The sequence below is a fragment of the Odocoileus virginianus genome, chromosome 16 (assembly GCF_023699985.2).
Source record: "Odocoileus virginianus isolate 20LAN1187 ecotype Illinois chromosome 16, Ovbor_1.2, whole genome shotgun sequence".
Taxonomy (NCBI): Eukaryota; Metazoa; Chordata; class Mammalia; order Artiodactyla; family Cervidae; genus Odocoileus; species Odocoileus virginianus.
In genome coordinates, this window is record NC_069689.1 from 128,514 (window position 1) to 145,486 (window position 16,973).

The following is a 16,973-nucleotide window of genomic DNA, read 5'->3' on the forward strand; positions in this document are numbered from 1 at the left end:
ACGCTGCTTCATCTTACACAAGAAGTCCATTAAAAGAAAAAATTTAATGTGTGTTTATTTGGCTGCGCTGGGTCTTAGTTGCAGCACGCTAACTCTTAGTTGTGGCATGCAGGATCTAGTTCCCTAACTAGGGATTGAACTCTTGCCCCCGTAATAGGGAGCTTGGAGTCTTAGCTACTAGACCACCAGGGAAGTCCTTCAATAAGTCCATTTTAAAAACCAGTTGCTGGTGCCTGTTATGTGGTGGACACTGCCAATCTCTGGGTCAGTGGAAGCATACTGGAGTCCCAGTCCAGGGGAAGAAGCTCCCAACTGAGGACTGTGGTGGGCAAGTCCCTTTGATCCTCGGTCTCCTCCCTCTCCTCTCCTCCCCTCTTCACTACTTCCTCTCTCTCTCCAGCCTCTCTCCTGACTGAGTGGCAGCGGATCTGGGGCAGCAGATAGGGAATATACCCCCCTCTGCCCACCCCTACCCAGTCCACACCCATCCCCACACAGTGGAGTCAGGCTAAGTGGAGCAACACAAAGCCGGAATCTTAAGACCCTCTTTATTCCAAGCCAATCCCACTGCCCCACAGTCCCCACTGATGGAAGAGGAAGTCATGGGCTGGAGCCATGAGACACAGGTTCTGGACCCAGTCCTGCCACAAATCCCTCTGGGAAGGCTTTCTGGGGGCCTGCTGGTCCTCGGTCATCCCATCTGTGAACCAATCATCTCTTGTCCTGGTTGGGGGAGCTGGACTCCACTTGGCCTAGGACGGGAATCAAGAACCACTCACCAGGAGAAACCAGTAAATTTCTCCTCCCAGCTTCCACCCCTGCAAGACACAAACCTCCCCAAGTCCCCACCCCCTCATCACTCTCAATTCCATGGTTTTTGGCTTGGAGGCCCCACCAAAGGGCTAACCCAGTGAGGCCTGTGTGAGTGACAGTGACCATGATTTACCACTGGCACTTCTCTTCCCTGAAACTGTTCAGTAAATAAACACGCCAGAGCTGCCACCTACCCCAACATGCCCCCGTGTGCACAGGAGGGCCGGAATCCTGCCCCCAGCCTTCCTTCCTCCCTTCTTTCTCCAGGGTGAGGTGTCAATCTTTGTCCAGAGCTAATCCCATCAGGGCTCAGGATCCCATTCCTTTCTCTTCCTCGACAGTCTCCCTCTGCCTCTCTCTCTACTGGATCTTTCCCCATAATATCCTCTCTCTTTCATCTTAAAAATAGCCACCTCCATGTTAGCCAACGCAATTATAAAAGGGAAAGCATTCTAAAGCACTGATATGAGGAGGTGACATTGTCAACATCTGACTGTATATTGAAGATGAAGGACTACTGTGAATAAAAATACAGTTAGTAAGGTAAGAATGAAGTTAGTAAGATACAGAACTCCTACAGAGCAGTAAATTGCAGTCTGATCAGATAATATAATGAAAGGAAAGACTCCATTTACAGTAGAATCAGAAAAGATATAGTACCTGGAAATAAACTTTAAAAAAATGTTCAAGACTGTATGAACACTGTAAAACTTCTGAAGAACACTAAGAGGGAAAAAAACAACACATAAAAACAGGCCGGTTCATGGATAGGAAGACTCAGTACCATAAAGACTGCAATTATTTGAGTTACTTCACACATTTAATATGATCTCCATAAAGATATAAACAATTTTTTTGACCACTCCACTGGCAGGTAGGATCTTAGTTCCCCAATCATAAATGGAACCCAAGTTCCCTGTGTCTTAACCACTGGACCACCAACAAAAGTCCCCTTAACAATTACTAGGGTAATTCTAAAGTTTATTTTCAAACAGCAACAAGAATAGGCAGAAAGAATTTTTTTTTTTAATTTGGTTATGCTTCGTGGCTTCTAGGATCTTAGTTCTCAGACCAGGGATTCAACCCACATCCTCGGCAGTGAAAGTGCTGAGTGGTCAAACACTGACTGCCAGGAAATTCCCAGGAAGAATTCCTTAAGAAGCATTAAAAAGAATTAATCTTATAGATGATTCAACATTTTATGAAGCCTCAATAGTTAAAACCATGTGATCTCACTGCACAGACGAATGGAACAGAACAGAAAACCCAGATATAGATCCCAAGACAAACAGAAATACAGAGCTCTGAAAAAAATGTGGTTCGATATATTTTATGCTCATTTCAATCCCAAGGGGTTTGTCAAACAATTACATGTAGAAAATAAAGTAATGGAAGTACATGGAATTCCTTTATGATCTTAGAATGGAAGTTTTTCTTATAACTTAAAACCTAAAAGCCATAAAGTAAAATACATATCATTTCAAATACATCTGTCAAATTTCATGGAAAAATATCATAAGCAAAGTCAAACTACAAACAATAAACTGGGTTAAAAATTTTTACAATTTATATCAAAAAGAGCTAATCTCTCTCCTGGAAGGAGTTCCAGATGTCAAAACAAAAGTAGAAACAAGCAACACTAAAAAAATACATGAAATAACATTTCACAGGAAAAGAAACACAATAGCTCCTAAACATATTACAAAATTTCAACTTCACACAAACTAAGAGACATGAAAAATTTCAAGTTTTGAGGTAATTCAATGGGAAAAATATATCTTTTCAACATGAAGTGCTGGATACCCATATGGAGAGGGGGACGTGGGCTGGGGGAAACATCTCAGCCTTTTATCTCATACTATATACAAAAAGTAACTCAAAGAGCATCAGGCCTAAAAGTACTAAAGTACTTCTAAAAGTTTATAGATTCAGCTAGTACTTTAAGGCACTGTGCCTAAAGGTACTAGAAAACACAGGGGGAAATCTTCAACACCTTCAGCAAAGATGAGCAAAGATTTCCAGGAAAGGATACAAAACCTCTAACCATGAAAAAATTATAGGGATTTCCCTGGTGGCCCAGTGGTTAAGAATCCACCGTGTAATGCAGGGGACTCAAGTTTGACCCCTGGACGGGGAACTAAGACCATGAGCCACGATTACTGAAGCAAGCCCACTCTGGAGTCTACACGCCACCGCTGAGCCCGAGTGCCACAGCTAAGGAGTCCACGCACTGCAAGCATCCCTCACGACAAATGAGCGCCCCACCCCTGTGTCCCAACTGAGACCCAACACAGATGAACAAATACATAAATACATAAAAAATTACAGACTAACTTCATCAAAATTAAAATCTATTGTTTTTAAAAATAAATCGTTAAGAAGTTAGAAAGCCAAGCTACAGTCTGGGAGAAAATATTTCAAGTATCTGCTAAAAGACATGTATCCAGGATTTACTAAGAACTCTTGGAACTAATATGAATATTACACCAACAAGATAAAGCCAGATTTTAAAGTGAGAAAAAATATTTGACAGATACTTCACAAAAAGAGACATATAACCAATGAGCACCCAAAAAGGGGCTCAAAGTCATCAGGCAGACCCACTGGAAATGATTACCACCACCACCAAGTGTTGGCACAACCATCCAGGAATTGGTTTGGCAGTTTCTAGAGCCAGAAGAAATACTCCTCAGTATTTACCCAAATGAAAACATGTATCTATACAAAGACTTGTACACAGACAAATGTCCAGAGAAGCTTTGATCAAAACTGAAAACTACTCAAATGTCCATCAACAGCTGAATATGTAAATTGTACCTCTATCCATTCAACAGAGTATCACTAACAATAAAAAAGAACAGTAACTATAGGTACACATAATACCATAGATGATTCAAAAGAACTACAGAAAGAAGCTAGTCACAAAAGGATACACATGGCATGGTTTCACTTGTATGAAATTCTAGAGATGTGAAATTTAATCAATAGTTATTAGTAAGCAGATCAGTGGTGACCTGGGCCTGGGCCTGGGGGTGGGGAGATTGAAGATTGAATGGGAAGGGATAGAGGGAACCACGTGAGTTGATGAAAACATTCTATATCTTGATTCTGGTGGGCAGTGGTTACTTGGTGTTCCATTTGTCAAAGTACATTTAAAATGGGTGCATTTATGCACCAACCAAAAGACACAGACTGGCTAGGTGGATGAAAACATATGCATGTATACCTCCCAAACTGTAATTTTATTTTTAGGTTAATCATGTTTCCATTATGGCCTGCAATTATAATTATCTTTTATCTGGCTACTTATTGTGAAAAATGATAAACATCTTTTACTATTAAAAAATGAGTGCATTTTATCCTATTATCTGTTAAAAAGGTAAATTCTGTGCTTTTTATCTGGGACTGAAAAGAAACCCTGTGCTTTTGCTGGGATGGAAAATCCAAACCTTAAAAAGCAATAAACAATTGAACAACTTTCAAAAAAAATCACACTGAGATGAACTTTTAATTTACTGAACTGTCAAAAAATCCCAGAGTTTAGTAACACATTGTGTTGGCATGTCTGTGAGGAAAAACAGACTCTCACTTACTGATGAGGGGAGTATAAATTAGAATAATCCCTAAAGAAGGCATTTGGGCAATACTAAATTATAAATGCTTTGACCTAGCAATTTCCTTTCTAGGACTTTATCCCACAGATGAACTTTAACCACAACAGCATATGTGAAAGGTTATTACTGCATGAATGTTTGAAATAGCAAAACATAAAAAAATAATCTGAATGTCTATCAACCCAAACCAAGTAAAATAAACTATGATATACCCATACAATTGAATCCTATGTAACTATTAATATAAAATTGGACAGGGTAAGTCTAGGTGTGCAAATGTGGAGTCTCAAGCACAATGTTAAGTGAACAGATTAACATTGTATTTGCTATGCTGCCATTTCTGCTTAAAAAAAAAAAAAATCCCAGAGAATAATATATTTGGATTTTCTTGCAAGTATATTTTTTTAAAACTCCAACTTCTTTTTTTTTTTTTGGTTGTGTAGCACAGCATGTGGGATCTTAGCACCCTGGCCAGGGACTGAACCTGCACCCTCTGTAGTGGAAGCACAGAGTCTTAACCACTGGACCACCAGGGAAATCCCCAAACCCCAACTTCTGGAAGAATAACTTGGAAACTAATACCAGGGGATATCTGTTTGAAACTACGTGGATGGAGTTAAGAGTATGCGGAACAATTTTCACAGCTTGCCTTTTTAAACTTCTCTATTCAAAACTAAATACTTATTTAAAAAATAATATCAGAAAAACACATTATACATAGATAAAGCATAGCGTAACTGTTCGAGTTACCATTATTCATCGGGTTACCTTGGGGAAACAAACACAGGAAGCGTCAATGCAGAAGAGGGGCAGGGCTGGCACACAGGATCAGTTACCACTGCAAAATCCCTGCACACAGCCCCCCTCAGACTTTAGGTCCCAGTCCCCCAAATCGGAGGTGCCTGCTACCCCTTCCTGTGGCCTCATAGGGACTCTCTCCTCTGCCGAGTGTCTCCCCCACTTCCTTCCTTCTCTCATGTCCGTGTAAACTGTGAGTCTCGGGCATCAACTCCTCAGCAAGCTTTCTCTGATGGACACCCTTTCCTCCCCCGCCCCTCACACTCTGGCCCTGTGAGGTGCCCCTCGTTGCACCCCCACCCCCAGGACTGCAGAGTCCGCTGGGTCCTGCGAAGCCCAGAGGCCTGAGCTTGTGGGCTCCCTGTCCTGGAGCACTGGCCTCACCAAGGAATGAGTTCCCCTCGATGGGATGAGGGCATTCACGGCTGGCAGCAGATTCTGCTCTCCACCCACACAGACATCTATAAGTTTCCGTTTCCCCCCATGATGCTGCTCCTCACACCCACAAAGAAAATCTCAGTTTCAGTTTCCCCTAAGCTCTCAGGAGGAAGGCGCCTGGGGCTTCCCCTCCCACCCCTGGGGCACTGTGTGCAGCCGCAGCAGGGAGGGAACAGTGATGAACGGCTCAGGCATGAAGCTCAGGGTCCAGCAGGGAGGACAGACACTCACACAAGAACAGTAACAGAAACAGGGGGCAATGGGCTCAAAGACAGCCCCAAAGCAGTGGGGGAGCCCAGGCCCCGCTAGGGCTCATGGGCAGTGGGGACTGGAGGGAAGGCTTTTGAACAGGCGGCCCCGGCTGGGCGGCCTCCGGAGCAGTGGAGAGAGGGTCAGGGTAGGGTCCGCAGCCTGGGGCTCTGGCCCTCCAGGGAGGGGCCCTGGGGCTGAAACCTGAACCCAATGGCAGTTTGGTCTACTCTGGGAGGACCTACAAGAGGAGGGCCAAGGCGGGCACTGCCAGGAACCAGAGGGTAAGCTGGATGGAGCCTGGTGCCAAGGCAGCTGGACAGGGCCCTGCGGGGGAAGGCTTGGTGCCAGAGGTCAAGCCAGAGGCTGCTCCTCAAAGAGGAAGCTCGGATTTCCGTGGGGTTTTTTCCACAAGCCTCTCTGGGATGTGAGATTCATTCCTTAGAACTCAAGATGTCTAAGGCCCTCCTTCTCTGGGGGTCCCTGGGGTTTGGGCCAGACCAGTGGGGAAACAGTGACCAGGGGTAAGCAGGAGGGGCAGGTGAGAATAGCTCCAACTCCTCTCGTGTGTGACAGGAGCCCCTGCCCTTCGCTGGATTAACGGTTTGCCCGACCAGCTCTGTCACACCCACATCCTTCCTGCAAACCTCTACCCATAAAGAGGAACACAGTGCCTGCTCCTGCCCGCCTTCAGACATTCATCAGGAAGGGGAACTGTGGGTGATTCCAGAGCACTGTTGGGGCTCGCGTCATCCTTCACGGCCTGGGTCCCGGGCTGGCAGCAGGGACATCACCTCGGAGCCCTCTTCCCCACCCCCTTGACCCCTATTTCTCTCCAGATACATTGTAAACAGCACATTTATTTGAGGATTTCAAACCTCGGGTAAAAAGCACAGGAATGGCAGGGCTCTCCGTCATGCTGCCCTGGCCCCAGCCCGTCGGGCATGCAAGACTGAGGCTGGGAGATGAGTCAAGACACCCTCAGGAGCAGGGCCAGGGAGACGCCACCCTGCCCCCCCGCCTCCCTCCCCTCCCCCACCCCCAGTCTGGGCCTGGACTGCAATCAGCAAGGCAGACCCGGCCCAATATCAGATCCCTCCCAATGCAAGGACCTCTGCTTGGTCCCTTCTCTGTCCCTCCCCGAGATGCTCTAACACCCCTCTCTGACCCCCTCTTCTGGAACCTGGAGCCTGAGTCACATGCAGAGCTCCCTCGCACCAGGACCAAACCAGCTGCTGCTGGGCTGCTTCTGTCAGCCCTGCCTCTCCAGCCAGGTCGCCAGAGGAGCAGAGCAGGCCTGGCTCTCCTGTTATTGCCTGTGTACCCAGTTGGGCAGGGGACCAGGATCAGCAAACACTTGCTGAGAGAACCGCTGTGGGTGAGAAGGGCAGGGCTGCCTGACTCAGCCTCTCCTAGCTCCCGTGTCTCCCAGCCTCCACTCACTGTCTCCCGCTGGGTCTGACACTCCCCAGGGCTTCAGCAATCCAAGGTACAGTGCCAGGGCCTCCTCCTCCAAGATGTGTCCCTGGCTAGGTGCCTGGCTCAGGGCCGGGTTACCGACAGGCAGCCAAACCTGCTACTTCAAGGCCCTGAGGACAGCCTCCAGCTTCATGGCCACGGCCAGGTCACCCTTCACCTTCAACCGCCCACTCATGTAGGCCCCCAGGGGCCGCAGCTCCCTGCACAACAGGGCCTGCAGGTCCTCCTCGGACAGCTCCACCACCACGTCAGGGATGACATCAGGCACTCCGCGTCCCACCCTCCCTTGCCCTGTGGGGAGAGAGAAAGCTGAGAATTAGTGGGGGGGACAGCTATGCTACAGGGGGTAGAAGAGGTCAGCACGTCCCACTGTGAGGGGTGGGAAGACTGGCTAAGAGCTCAGGCACTAATACCCAGGGTTCAAGTCCTACTGACTGTGTGACCACTCAGAGCCTCAGTTTCCAAACTGGTGAGATGAGGATGATAATAATCACTAAGTCACAGGTTCAAGATAAGAAGTAGGTGAGATGACGTGCAAAACACACTCAGACAGAGCCTGGCACAAACAGGCCTGCAATGTGTGCAGAGCTCTTGGTCCAGGCAGCCCGGCCATCTGGGCGGTCCTGCTCATGGGGATGGGACAGGAAACCCAAGGCCTGGGCAGTCACTGCCTGCAAATGGCATTTGAGCTCCTGACAGCTATGGGTTTGCCCTAAACTGCTGGCAGGAGCAGGGCCTGGGCTGAAAAGGACCACAGGTGGTAGGGCTATGAGCAACCCCAGGGGGAAGGAGCGGGCAGGGGACAGCGGCACCTGCAGTGAGATCCAGGAAGTAGATGTTCTGGGGGCCGCTGGGCAGGACGACGTTGAACTGGTAGCAGGCCCCGACCTGGCTGACCAGGGCCTCCGACAGGAAGGGCTTCAGAGCCGTCAGCAGCCCCTCAGCCACAGGCTGCTTGGGGCTGGACCTGGCACCCCCATGAGGGGCAGACGGCTCAACCTCGCTCACCATCTCCAAGGAATCTGCTGGTGGTGGCCGACGGGATGGGGGAGGGAGGCAGAGAGAAGGAAGTCGGTGCACTGCCGAGGTCAGGATGACGGTGGCCTCCCCTGCAAGCCCTCCTTCTCAGTGTTCTCTCTTACATCCCCTGCAGGCCTGTGTTCAGTTTCCTCCTCTTTGAAGAGGCTGCCCTTGAGTTTTTAGCTATAACCCCAACCCCCATTTCTAAAACACTCCAGCCTTGAGTCTTAAACTTTCTTCTGGATGCTGTTGCTTCCTCCCATGGAGGCTCCCAAAGGCCTCCGCACACTCAGACTCTTCTCCCTGCCTTAGTTCTGGCCAGCTCTAGAATCGGGGTGGCTGGAACAGCTGGGCAGGGTGTGCACTGCACAAGCTGCTTGGTTAAAGGAACAAGAGGCAAAGCTCAGTCTGTGCTGGACACCAAGATGAACGCCCTGGGGAGCACACCACCCCTTCCCTGAGGCTCCTCACCTGGTCCAGGGAGCCGGGCAGCTCCTGCCCCTGAAGTGACACTGCTTCCCAGGAGGTGGAGGGCCAGCTGCTGCAGGGAGCTATCCAGGCTGGGCCCCGCTGGGCTGTCCTGGGGTGGCTGGAGCACGGCCTCCACTGCCAGCTCCACGCGGTCCACCTCCAGCCCCCAGGCCCTGGTCACATCGTTGATCTCCAGCTGGAGGAAGTGTGGGAGAAACAGCACTCATTCCACAAAGGCCCCGTCCAGAGCACCTTCTTTAGGCAGGCTGGTATGGCCACGGTAACACATGAGGTACCAGGCCCATGTACCCAGCCTGGACAGAGGCAGAGCGCAATTACAGTGGGAAGGTGTAGTATGCACCAGGAGAGGGTGTGGGGCAGGGAGGAGGGGGTGATGCTAGGGGGAGGAGTTTTCCAGGAGAAGGAGCATAAAAGGAGGACCCTTCCAGACAACAGGAACAGCATGTGACAAAGCCCAGAGAGGAGCACCTCGAACGTTCGGGGAACTGCGAGTAATCACAGTTTCATTTAGCCGGACCCTCAAGAGTGGGCTGGGACACTGGAGACAGCCAAGGGGGCAGAGGTGGCTGCTCTCTCTCTCATTTGGACTTATTCTGAGGCACAAGGGGCCACCGAGAGGAGTTCAGCAGCAGTCTTCCTTGTTGCAAAGATTCTCTTGGCTGCTATGTGGACACTGGACTGGAGGGGTGGAGGATGGAGGCAGGAGACCAGGTAGGATGGTGTTTCAAACTGCAGGCAAGTGATGCAGATGCAGTGTCAGGCAGAGAGGCAGCTTTGAGCCGAGACACATGGCGGAGGGGCACCACTCTGCAGACCCTAAGCTACAGGACACTAGAGAATCAGAACCACTGGGCTCCTCGGTTGCCTGAGAGTGTGAAAAGAGGAAGGATGCTGAGGAGCTGGGGGAGCCAGGCCTCTGATGTGGGTTCTTGCACAGATTATGAGTGTGGGCATTCACCCAGAAAGCACACACAGAGGAAGACACAGATATGGGGGTGGGTAGGGAAGGAAAGATGAGTATTCCTTTAGGGAAGGAATAATGTATTTTTAAATACATTAAGCTTGAGGTGTCTACAGGACAGCCAACCACAACTGGGTAAGTAGGTCCAGGAAGTAGGACAGAATGGGACTGGATCAGAGTGTCGTGAATAATTAGTGTCCAGAAGTAGCAAAAAGCCCCAGGTGGATCACAGGTGAAAAGAGACCCCTGAGGGAGGAAACAGAAGGGCAGGAGGACAGGGAGTAACCAGGAGTGTGGAATAACGGAAGTCAGAGGAAACAGGGGATCCAATAATAAGAGAAGGAAGCGCCCAAGGAGTCCAAGGCTGCCTCCAGGTGAAGTGAGGGAAGCACTGAGAAGTGCTTCCATGCTGGCAAGAGGGAGGTCATTGTAGGGTGGGCAGTCTTAGGTGCCTAAGGGAGCCTAGAGTAACAACAGGAAGGGAGGAAGGAAAGGGAAGAGAGGGGTGAAGAGCTAGAAGGGGTGCGGGGCAAAGGGAGAGAATGCAGAAAGGCAAGAAGAGGATGAGCGCAGGGAAGGAGCCGAGTCATGGGCCCCGAGCACTGGCGGTGCAGAGGAACCAGATGCTTCCAGGGAGGCAGGAAAACAGCACAGAGGTAGGTGAGCTTCAAGGGGTAACCCTGGAGGAAGCTGAAAGAGTTCTCACCCTAGAGCACTTTCTCCTGAGGATTAAGAGGCCAGGCCTGCTGCAAAGGGATGGGTGGGGCTGGGGCCAGCAGTAGAGGAGGCTGGGTGGGGCAGGGAGGGGTGAAGCAGCAGGCACAAGTGGATAAGCAGCTAAGAGGGCCCAGCAAGGGAGAGGCGGGAAGTGTGCAATCCCTCCAGGTGCAAAACAGGCAAATGGAGGAGTGAAAATGAGAGAAGTATGTCTGAACCAGGCCTTGCTGAAGGTGGGCTGGATTTCCTGAGATTTCATTTTATCCAGGCACTGAATCCACTTTGCCGGGAGCTAAGTCAGTCTGGGTAATGGCCCTAAAGGACTCTAATGCCTGGTAAGGGACTCACACCCCCAAATGGCCTCTCTTGGCTTTGCTGCACCAAAGTAATGTGCAGCAAGCCCAAAAACAAAGGCCAAGAACAATCATGCATTGGAGGAAGATATGGCAACCCACTCCAGTATTCTTGCCTGGAGAATCCCAGGGACGGGGGAGCCTGGTGGGCTGCCGTCTACGGGGTCGTACAGAGTCGGAAACAACTGAAGCGACTTAGCAGTAGCAAGCAATGAACTGGAGGGCAGGGGCAGGTGATCTGGCTCTGGCCCAGCTCTGCCCTTGACCACGGCTCTTAGAGGCAAGTCAAATAACTTCTGAGCCTTAATTTCCTTCCTCCAAAATAAAAGAGTGATACTAGCCTTTGTGCAGCAAAATGCAAAGCTGAGATACACTGAGGCAGGCAAAATACTATGCGTGTGAGAAGTATAACAATACTTCTACTATCACAAGTAGAATTTTCTTGTGAATTTCAGCCAGTTGATTTATTTCCTGAAGGGACTGGAATCTCCAGGACTGGCACTACCCACTCCCTTCCCTGTCTAGCCCTGGGGAAGACAGAGGCTAGGGGAACAAGGAGAAACTTCACCCACGGTCTCCTGCCAGGACATGGAAGAAAGCCTGAGGTGAGCATGAGGAGCAGTTGACATGCCCTCACACGTGTATTTCAACCCCTCTTGTCACAGGAGGGATCTGAGATGAATTCCAGTGTAACTGCTCACACTCAAGAGAAGAGGCAGGAAAAAGATCCAGAACAAAGAATACAAAACTACAAAAACACACATGCTGCCTTAGGGAGCATGGAATTCTTCCCCAGAAGGTAACTGGGCCAAGAAGGCCCCTGCTCCTTTCACCCATCTGCCCACCCATGAGGCTGCTCAGTGTCCCTGAGGCCCAGCGTTGTCATGGCAATGCCTGCAGGGCAATGAAGAGTGAAACCTCAGGCAGTCAGGGGCAAGACTCAAGAATTCCTGTCAGGCTACTCCCCTGGCCCAGCCCCTTCACCTCTCAGGCCCGGTTTGCCCATGGTCGCTATGGTCTGTGCCCACCTTCCATCCCTCAGCCCACAGTCCGACCAAGACCGCTGACTCTTCACAAGTTGTTACACCCTTGGGACATAAGGTAAACTGAGGCCCAGAGTGATCTGGTGCTTCGCTAAAGTGCCCCGGCAGGCAGAGCCGGGCCCACGTGCCAGCCACGGAACTCTGCCCGGTGCAGGGCTGCCTACCAGGAGCTGGTCGCTGATCTTGAGCGTCTCCATCTGGATCTCTCGCAGGGGCCTCCTGAGCAGGGCCTTGGTCATGGCGTTCTGGGCGGTCATGCGTGTGGCCGTGTTCAGGTCCTTCACCGTCATCACCGACAGTACCGGGTCCCAGATGCGGAACTGGACATCAGCCCCCACGGATAGCACAGCCCCATCCTTAGAGGCCAACTGTTAGGAGAGGCCAGGAAAGAGGGGCAGGGGCTGCAGGGAGGCCAGGCCCACTGAGACCACCTAACCTGACCCTCTTGCCTGGTCACTGGTTCCTCGAGAACAAAATGGAAACCCCAAGTGCAGGGGATTAGATACATAGAGCAAGGATGTCCTCCTAGCCTCCCTCCTCCTTTTTCTGGTGTCTTCCCCACCCCTCAGCCCTGATGGCTACTCACAGGCCAAGGTACTGACATCCACAACACACCCACACAAGCTCCCCACTTCCCCAGTCCGGGGGAGCTGAGAAGCCCCTCACCTTGCAGGGAGGAACATTGAAGGCTCGTGTCCTCAGATCTACCCTCTGAAAAGAGTCGATGAAGGGCAGGAGGAGAACCATACCGGGTCCTTGAGGGGTGCGGATCCGGCCCAGTCGAAACACGATCATGCGCTCATAGGTGGGCACAATCTGCTCGTAATAGCAAGGGAAAGGGTCAAAAGCACTGGGCTGATGCTGACAATTATGTCTGCCCAGGTCTTTCCCTCGCCTCTCTCCCTCAGGTTCAGGGTCAGGGATCCTTAGCTGTTTCCAGATGAAAAAAACCAAGCTCTGAGAGACTAACTGACTTGCTCAAAACCCACAAAGTCCCCAAGTGAAACAGGCAAGATTTGAAGGCAGTTCTGAGTGACTCCAAAAGCCACGCTCTCAACTGCCATACTGTACTGACTTGATTGTGAAACCTTTTACCTGTGTGGTCTAAAGCTAAACATGACTCAAACCAGGAAACTGTCTGCCCTTGTCTTAGTCAAGGGACAAGCTGGGCCGCTCTAACAGCAACCCTGAGGGAAGGGCTTTGCCAGCTTCAGGTTCCTGGAGTCCTCAAGGAAGGAAATATATCCAAATGAGAAATGAAGGCTCAGAGAGGTAGTGACTTGCCCAAGGTCACACAATATTTGTTTCAGTGGCAGTTTTAGAATTAGGATTTAGGGCCTTCTAAGGACTCCCTTCCAGAGCACCCCAAACCCTAAACTTTCCAGAGACAGTGACTGTTGTCTGGGGCTGCGGGAGGGTCAGCTTCCACCTCCACTGTAGCCCTCAGGTGTGAGCATCTACCCCAGCTCATCCTTTCCCTTCTGCCCCATCCCTGGTTGAAAACGAGGCTGAAATTCCTACTACTCATCACTTGCTGGGCCAGGTTGAGGGTTTTTCATTTCTAACTTAGCCTAACCCAAAGGGAAGAAGATATTTGTGTGCACCTTCATGCCAGCGTTCAGACCCCTAAACTTGGGCATTTGGGAAGATTTGCTTCTGCCACTTATTGGCTCCCAGTAAAGTTGAACCTCAGTTTCCTCGTCTGAAAGGTGAGAATGAACAGTTCTTGTCCAGCCTATTTCACAGTGTTCTTTGCTCAATCATGTCCGACTCTTTGCGACCCCATGGACCATAGCCCACCAAGATCCTCTGTCTATGGAATTTTCCAAGCAAGAATACTGGAGTGGAGTGCCATTCCCTTCTCCAGGGGATCTCCCCAACTCGGGAGTTGAGCCCAGGGCTCCTGCCCTGCAGGCAGATTCTTTACCGTCTGCGCCCATTTCACACAGGTGTGATAATACTTAGAGGAAGCGGGCAGAGGACAGGAAATTCATGCACCGATGTTAAAGCTCTCAGTGTGGCCCAACCACTCTGGGGACTGACCCAGCCAGCCTTACCTTCAGGGCAAACCAACCAGAAATGGGGAAGGTGATCAGCAGCAGCAAGAACCCCAGGAAACTGATGAGGCCATGACAGAAGCAGGAGGGCCAGCTCTGAGGTGCATCTGGGGACAAGAGAGCAGAGACAGTCAAGAAATGCCAACTGGGTCCGGCATGACAGCTGCAGGCTGAGTGAACTTGGTCAAGTGCACCTTTTGCCCATCTCCCCTTTCAGTGGCTCCTTCCTTCTCAGATCTAAGGTGTTCTTCCCTAACTCACAGTGTTTCACTTCACTGTAGTGCCCTAAAGACCATCAGATACTTGCCTTGCCTAATACTAACTCCATATCTGTGGGCAGGAGCTAGTTAAGGACTGTTCCTTCCTCCCACATATCAGAATCAATTTGTTCCAAGCTCCAACCTCACAAGGCCCATTCTCTGCTAGGCAGCAGTAATTGGAACTGAGAAGTTATTCACAGGACTGGGCTCTCCTCACTGGGCTGAGCAGGAGTCAATCCTTTTGTCTGATTTAAACTGCCTCCCACTTCTGGTAAAGCCAGGAGGAACTCAGCATCTGTAAACACATGCTGGGTTGAACTGAATGCTGCTGGCATAACACTTCCTCCACTATCGCCCCGGAAGTATGCTTTCAATTTGGAGGTAATGCGTTAACCAAAAGGGATAAAGCGTCAATGGCTCCTCAACAGATGCCAGAGATGAGGGCTAAGATGCTCTTGCTTAGCTCAGAATTCTTCACACTTTAATGTCCTAATGACCGTCAAAATGCACGCTTCACTTGAAGTAGCTTCAGAAGAGAGGTGGGGGAGAGGGACTAGGAAGAAAAGACTTGGCTGAAGCACAGGTCCCTACCCCTGGTGAATGAGAACCCCAGGATGGGATTGAAAGCTGAGAAAACCCCAGGATCTTGGGGATCCTCTCCCAGCCCTGAACTAGAAGCAGACAGAATTCTCTGCTCCACCCTTCCAGGAACACCATACCCTTTGGGCTCTCTGAGCACCAGAATACTAAATCTCCTTTCCTGCTTCTTTCTGACCCATGTGGCCCCAGTAGGAAAAGAACTCTTGGATAGGGACAGCTGTCATTAGAGGAGGGGGTCACAGAAGGGCCGAATCCTCTGGGGCTTGGTTGTCAGGCTGAGGCATGTGGGATCTGACCTCTGGGTCAAGGGAATTACTCAAGGCTTTGGAGAAAAACAGGGCCTGGGAAGACACGACAGGCATCTAAGGGCCTGACTTTTTGGCCTGCGCATCTCCACCAGGAAACTGGGAGATACTCAAGCTTGAGGAAATCTAAAGGTGTCCCCTGAGGTTAAGATTCTGCCACTTCTCGGCGGCCAAGTGCTCTTGGAGTGCTGGTGACTTCCTATGCCTTGACCTTAGTTTCTTTCTGGGCAAAATGGAAACCTGAAACCTTTGGGCTGATAAATGCCAAGCAGAAACGAGGTGGGGCGAGGCTCCTTGGAAGATGAGAGAGCTCCAGTGCTGCCGCCCCGTAGCTCTAAGAAGGGCGGATGGGCGGTAGTGTCCCAGTGCCAGATCAAGCCCTTCTCCACATCGTGGAAAACCCCTCTCGGTCCCTCCTCTTAGGCTGCGAAGACGCAAGACACGCTGACTCCCAAGAGGCAGAGCGTTCGGGGGTGCCTGCTGATCTCCCTCGGATCCGCTGCGCTGGGCGGCCACTCACCGGCCCCCGGCCCCACGCCGCCCGGCTCCGGGGACAAGCAGCCCTTCTGCGAGCCCAGGAAGCCGAAGTTCGACTGCTGGAAACGGTCAAAGTCCCCCAAAGGCAGCGCCCGGTACCCAGACCTGCCAAGCATGGTTCCCAACAGAGGGCACGCCCCGCGCCCCAGGGCAGTGCGGGGCTCGACCAGCCAGCAGCTACACTGCCCCGCCCCCGCCGGCCACCGCTTCCGGTTTCGCCTGTGCAGCCGGGCGGGGGCGGGGGGCGGATCGAGCGCAGGAGGAGGAGGCCAACCGCGCCCGGCTTGTACCGTTGCGTAGCGCCCTCTGCGCTGGGAGGACCGAACTGCGACCGCGGGGCTGGGAGGAAGGGTAGTATGTGTTCCTGGAGGCCCGCAGCGGTCCGCTCCTCATACACATTTTTCCACTGGGTCTTAGAAAAGGAGCAGGAAGAGAAGCTGAGCTTTGTAAGGGAGTTTTCAGGAGCTGAATCTTCTCCAGAAGCAAAGAAATGCTACCAGCAGTCTCAGCACAAACTAACAAACTCTGGACGGGATTTGGGGAAGGTTGCCTTTAGGGTTTCTCCAAGGCATAATCAGCACATTATTCCCATTCGTATCCCTGAAGCTCCATTACTTTGGCCACCTGATGCGAAGAGCCGGCTCATTAGAAAAGATCCTGATGCTGGGAAAGATTGAAGGTAGTAGGAGAAGGGGACGACAGAGGATGAGATGGTTGGATGGCATCACCAACTCAATGGACATGAGTTGAGGCAAGCTCCAGGAGACTCTGGGAGATGGTGAAGGACAGGGAAGCCTAGCGTGCTGCAGTCCATGGGGTTGCAAAGAGTCGGACATGACTGAGCAATTGAACAACAACAAAGCCCAGCAAGCAAGGCCTGGCAAAGAGAGGATGTCAGTGCTTGTCTGTTGAATGAAGGGGTAACCAGGTCATTGTGGGTCAACCTGGGGCAGGAGGGCCTGAGCTCAGGCACAAAAAGAAAGAAATTCTGTGTGCAGATCTCGGGGAGCAAGGCATAGTAAAGAAGGGGATTGCACAGTGCTATCCCAGGGCAGCCCTCCCGAGCATCACAGAGGCAAGACCCTCATTCATGCAGATGCTGAAATAGCACACCCCACAATCCCGGTACCCAGAGGTAACTTGCTTCTTCCTGGCTTGAGAAAACCAAATGCAAAATGTGAATTTACTCTGTATACCAACAAGTATTAGTTTCCCACAAGGCAGGCTGTGTTCCAAA

The 16,973-nt window shown here is 50.9% G+C and overlaps 1 protein-coding gene across 3 annotated transcripts; it reads right to left on the reverse strand.

The window, feature by feature from the left end:
* Positions 1 to 6,752: 6,752 nt before the first annotated feature.
* On the reverse strand, positions 6,753 to 15,982 carry STOML1 (stomatin like 1). 3 transcript variants are annotated; one of them, XM_020897967.2, is made up of 7 exons: positions 15,720 to 15,982; positions 14,035 to 14,141; positions 12,644 to 12,793; positions 12,142 to 12,345; positions 8,883 to 9,078; positions 8,204 to 8,413; positions 6,753 to 7,682 (listed from the first exon to the last, which is right to left on the reverse strand). In XM_020897967.2, exons 1-7 carry the CDS (start codon positions 15,850 to 15,852, stop codon positions 7,489 to 7,491), a joined length of 1,194 nt encoding a protein of 397 aa, XP_020753626.2. In that variant the 5' UTR covers positions 15,853 to 15,982; the 3' UTR covers positions 6,753 to 7,488. The 3 variants fall into 3 exon arrangements, with proteins under 3 accessions (XP_020753626.2, XP_020753625.2, XP_020753627.2); XM_020897966.2 differs by having other exon boundaries at positions 8,204 to 8,416; XM_020897968.2 differs by lacking the exon at positions 15,720 to 15,982 and adding an exon at positions 15,447 to 15,588 and having other exon boundaries at positions 8,204 to 8,416.
* Positions 15,983 to 16,973: the final 991 nt, after the last annotated feature.